The sequence below is a fragment of the Alligator sinensis genome, unplaced genomic scaffold (genome assembly GCF_000455745.1).
Source record: "Alligator sinensis unplaced genomic scaffold, ASM45574v1 scaffold340_1, whole genome shotgun sequence".
In the NCBI taxonomy this organism is placed as follows: Eukaryota; Metazoa; Chordata; order Crocodylia; family Alligatoridae; genus Alligator; species Alligator sinensis.
Window position 1 is genome coordinate 2,963,985 of NW_005842004.1, and position 4,942 is coordinate 2,968,926.

The following is a 4,942-nucleotide window of genomic DNA, read 5'->3' on the forward strand; positions in this document are numbered from 1 at the left end:
ACAGTGTTGGTTAAAACCTATTAGGATCAACAAGGTTCCTTTTGATGCAGAGCAGATGCATAAAGGGAAGCTTGAAGCCAGGGCATATCAAAATCATGGGATCCTAAGATAGGAACCTGGACTATGATTTTTTCCAAAGTGCCAAGCCTAGGAGTTGAAACAAGAACATGGAACTCAGCATTTAGCGAAGTCTGAAGAACACAGAAGTAGCACAAACTGAAATTTGAAGTGTCTGTTACATGGGAATTTTTTCCTGAAAACAAGTTTAGATTTTCCAGAACTTCCTTTTGAAAGAAATTTCCCAAAGTATTTATTTTGGAACAAATGAATTATTTCTGTTCAATTTTTCTCTGTAACCAAATAGAGTGCCAGACTACTCCAAATCCCAGGGAGTTGGGATGAGTCCAGAGGTTTCCCCAAGGTGATAAGAGTCCCTTACTACAGGTCAGGAAGCCAGTGGTAAAAGTCCTGAAAACCTTGGTTTGAGCTAGAGGTCCACCCAGAAGCCTAAGCCCTGATGTCCCTTGCTGGTCTTGGGGAAATACCTGAGAAAGAGAAAGGCCTGGGTGTATTAAAGGAATTATAGGATTAGTATGAACCATCAACTTGATACAACCATGGGGAGCCCTATGGGAAGGATGACATGGTGCTGGAAGGCCATATTTGGCCTACAGGCTGGGGCTTGAGCACCACCCCTCCCCACCCCCAGATTAATCTCTAAGGACAGTGCTGGTGCAAGAGAGAACAAATGGCTGTGTATAAATTCAGGCTGGAAATTAAAAGGCTTCTAACCATCAGAAGAGGGAGGTTCTAATTCAGCCTCGTAATAGGGCCAAAAAACCCAAACTCTTTTAAAACCTCTTAAATCTCCCTTAGTTACTTTTCTTCTCAGGGTTTGCCACACATTCAAGTCTAGCTTCTGTTGTTTACAAATATCACTACATAAATACACATTTAAATGCTTCTTCCATTTAGCCAGAAAGCAGAATGGTTAGCACGCCCTCCTACTTCAAACACATCTGTGATTGCCTATTATATATTAATTATTAGATCAAAGACCTGTTAAATGACAGCTCTTCAGACATTTCAACATAAATGTATGGATAATTTCTTTTTAACAAGATTTGTGTATCTGTACATATTATTTTAAAATAGGGTTTTAAAAGTCCCAGGCAATAATTTTTTTATTTTTTATTAAAATCATATTCATACAAACACTGTAGCAGAGAAGCAAAACTACAAAGGCCTCAAACCCATAAATCCTAAAAGGTAAGCTATTTCATCATACTAAAAATAATCAGAATATCACATTTATACTGGAACTTGAAAGCACATTTATCTTATTATATTGCTATACATTGAGCATGTATTGTATTTTAACTTTATTTCTGTTATACTGAACAAATATACAACCTCTATCGCCTTTAACAATTTTACCTGTTCAAAACAGGTTATCGATGCATGTAGGACTCAATCCTGCATAGTAATCAGTGTTGTGAATGAGTGCTAAGTATAGAAAACCCTTTTAAACATATGCTTAACTTTAAGCATATGAGTATTCCAGTGAAACGAAACTTCTTGACTGAGATTATTTTTAATGCCAGTGGGATTACTGACAGCCTTAAATTTAAATACATGCTTAATTAACTGTTTTGCAGAGTCTTAAAACCTATGTTTCCCTTCATGATTCCTACTCCCTGGGTCAAAGAATTTCCTCTGACTGGTAGCAGCACAGGGTTTAAGCATTTTCTCTTAGTCATATTTACAGTCAGCAGATACATCAACAGGAGAGACTTCCAGCAGGAGTTGTAAATAACAAGTAATTTTACCGACAAAACCAAAATATAATTTAAAATGTACAAAAGGCAGGTAAATAAGAAGGCTTCCCAGCATAAAAATAAAAGCATATATATACTGCACCTTTGGAGACCAGATTATAGGAGCCAAAACTAAGAATAATGAAATTGCCACCATCACAAATGCTACTGGTAAGAACACCTACAAGAAACACAAAAAGACTGTTTCAGAAAGTATTATTTGCAATAAAAATAAAATGCTTATTGCAATAGTAAGTATAGTTACAAGCACAGTTCTTGTGCTATCACAACTTCCTGTTGTGCCTGGCAGTGTATCAACAAAAGTCAAAGTGACATAAAATTTAATCTAGCAAGGAAGATGTTGCCAATGTCGCTGATTCATATCATCTCATGGTTTCCCTGTACTCTGCCATCTCTCTCTTGTCTTCTACATAGATTGGACACTGTTTGGGGCAGGGACCATCTTTTGTTCTGTTTGTACAGGGCCTAGTATAATGGATCTTGATACAGGATTGGAGTTCTAGGGACTAGTGAAATACAGATAATAACAAATAATAATGACCTCTCATTTTATAATTGCTGTTCACAATCTAGATGTTTTATAACTTTTACCCTATATCCATGACCCAGGAAATTTGTTACTATATTTTATAATAGGTTTCTATTTACCTTGTATGGTCGGTGCAGATTAGGTTCCCGGTATCGGAGTACAATTAGGCTAGCACAGGTCAGTCCAATCATCAGCCACACGGAAAATCCAAAGTAATTTGTTAAAGCAATGAGATCAGAGGGGATAATAAAAATGGAAGCAATGATGGTTGAAAAAATCATGGCTGGAGCTGGAGTGCAACAGTGAACATTCAGCATGGATATTAAAACAGGCAAATGTCCTGACTGACTTCCAGCATAGCTCAATCGTCCTAATGTAAACATGCTACTGTTGAGGGCACCAAATATTGAGACAGCAACAGATAAAGGAATGATCCAAGCAACAGCAGGGATTACTCTGTCAGCCCATGTGACTGCCACAGCAACTGCAAGGAAACAAGAAGCTATTAAGACTAAGGGTGTAGCACTCCAATAATCTCATTGAAGTGGTGTCAAACCAAGAGAGGTACATTCTGGAAGTAGGCAATAAAGAAAGGGAGAGACCCATGGCAATGTAACTAGTGTGGTTTCACTATATATATGTGGTAGGAAGAAAATCTGGGGAGGAAAACAAATGTGTTAACTTCTCATGTGACACTTAAGGTGAAGAATCCCTGTGTGGCGGCCTGATAGGGCAAAGACAGGTCAGAGGATATAATAGAACATGGATCATCTAGTCTTCCACCCCATGGTGGGATTGCACTAAGGAACATGAAGGTCTATGTCCTAGGGACAGACATTCAAGAAGCCTGAACCTGAATTGATTCTATCTTTGCAGGTTAGTCTAACCTGGCTAGGCTAATTCCGTTTTGTAACTGGACAGACATCACAGAAATGCAGACACATGCAGTGACTCAGGCTAGAAGCCGGGGGGCTCTAAAACATCCCTCCCTTCCTTCCACAGCATGGAGCTGAGAGCGGGGAGTGGCCAGGCTCCAGCAGAAGGCTGTGATTAGCCTAGCAGGGAATTGGTAACAGTGTTTATCACCTAATTAAGAAAACAGCAGAGGGACATTACCAGCTACTTATTGATTCTGCCTGTTGATTCTACCTGTTGATTCAGCACAGACCGTAGCCAACATGGGGTCCACTAGCTAATACACAGACAACTCCTCAGCAAGGCAGAGGGGAGGGGGGAATTCTTGCTTAACAGGGAGTGGTGAGGGGAAGGAGAGGAGCAGCCCACAGTCTGTGCTGGAACTGCAGCCAAGGAGCAGAGGGTAGGGGCCAGCCCTGCTGTGGAGCAGAGCCCCACCCAGTCCAGACAGCATAACAGGATGCTGGGGGTATCTGGTTTATCTTAAACCAGCAAGGGGTCTGCTTGGTTTAAGATACCATTTTGGGTCAAACTGGTTTGACCCAAATCAGTTAAGTCAGATAGTACATTCAACCAGGTTTATCTCAAACCGGTTTCAGCCATTCTCAAACTGGTTTATGTGCACCGAACATTTGTTCTGTTACAGGTTTAAACCAGTTTCTGATCACTGTCCCTAGCCCTCATGTCTCTTGCAAATCTGTCATTGTTATAGCATTTGCAAGTGTGAAGGTCATAGTTTACTGGGCCAACAGTCAAACAACATAAGGCACAGATACTGCAATGATGTGAGAGTAGCTGATGAGAACAGAAAATGGTCATTAAGTTACATTAACAGTGCAGCCCAGTCAAACTGAAAAAACAGACTGCAATCCTGGATTTATATCCTTATCAAGTATACATGGGTGATAAGCACCCCTTGTTTCAGGGGCACCTGGCTAAGCCCCTAGGGACAGAAGTAAGGCTGGAAGCCATGTCCAGCAGAGATCCCCTGAACTTTTACTATGCATTTTCTACTTCAGGAACAGCTTTGTGTTCTGAAAAAGTATTTTATCTAACCAAGGGCATAGAGTAGGTTGTTTAGGCTGGGGGAGATCGCTTGTTGCTTAGTTGTTTAATTGCTGGCCTCACTAGAGGAAAAGCTGTATCAACAAAGTTCCGGAGCTGGAAGGGGGGTTACTTGGGAGGGAGCTGGAAGATTTCATCACATCAGCAAGTTTAACCTGTTACGTAGCTATATAAGGCAGACGCCCACTGGGGTGGGGGTGCTTGCTTTGCGAACGATTGCCAAGCGCCACTTTCTGTGCAGAAATAAAGATTAAGTTGGATCCTTCACCCCTGTGTGTTTATTGGCACAAGCGCACCGGGCACGAACTCACTGTCCTTTGGGGACAAGAATTTCTGGCGACCCAGATGGGACGCTAGCTGACTGCCTTGCCCGGTCCACCTCTTCAGCTCCGGCAACAACTGTGGACGGCGCGAGGGCCAGACGCCACCGACCTTATTCGTCAGAGGTCTGACCGTCTCCTGGTTGCCTGATGGAGTTGGGGAGGGGCACAACGGCGCAACGCTCGAAGGACCAACTTAATCAGGTGGGGCGAGGGAGGTTTCAACGGACTGGTGAGTACTTCTTTCCATATTTTGGGCAGGTTGGGAAAGAGAC

At 41.8% G+C, this 4,942-nt stretch overlaps 1 protein-coding gene across 1 annotated transcript in view; it reads right to left on the bottom strand.

Annotated features, from left to right (window-relative positions):
- Window positions 1–1,173: 1,173 nt before the first annotated feature.
- The window catches only part of LOC102383203 (solute carrier family 7 member 13), a 16,471-nt gene continuing 12,702 nt past the window's right edge, over window positions 1,174–4,942 (bottom strand). Inside the window, exons 3-4 of the mRNA XM_025201805.1 lie at window positions 2,487–2,851; window positions 1,174–1,998 (exon numbers count right to left, since the gene is read on the bottom strand). Coding sequence (XP_025057590.1) covers window positions 1,753–1,998; window positions 2,487–2,851 — 611 coding nt within the window. The 3' untranslated portion in view covers window positions 1,174–1,752. The remainder of the gene's footprint in view (window positions 1,999–2,486; window positions 2,852–4,942) is intronic.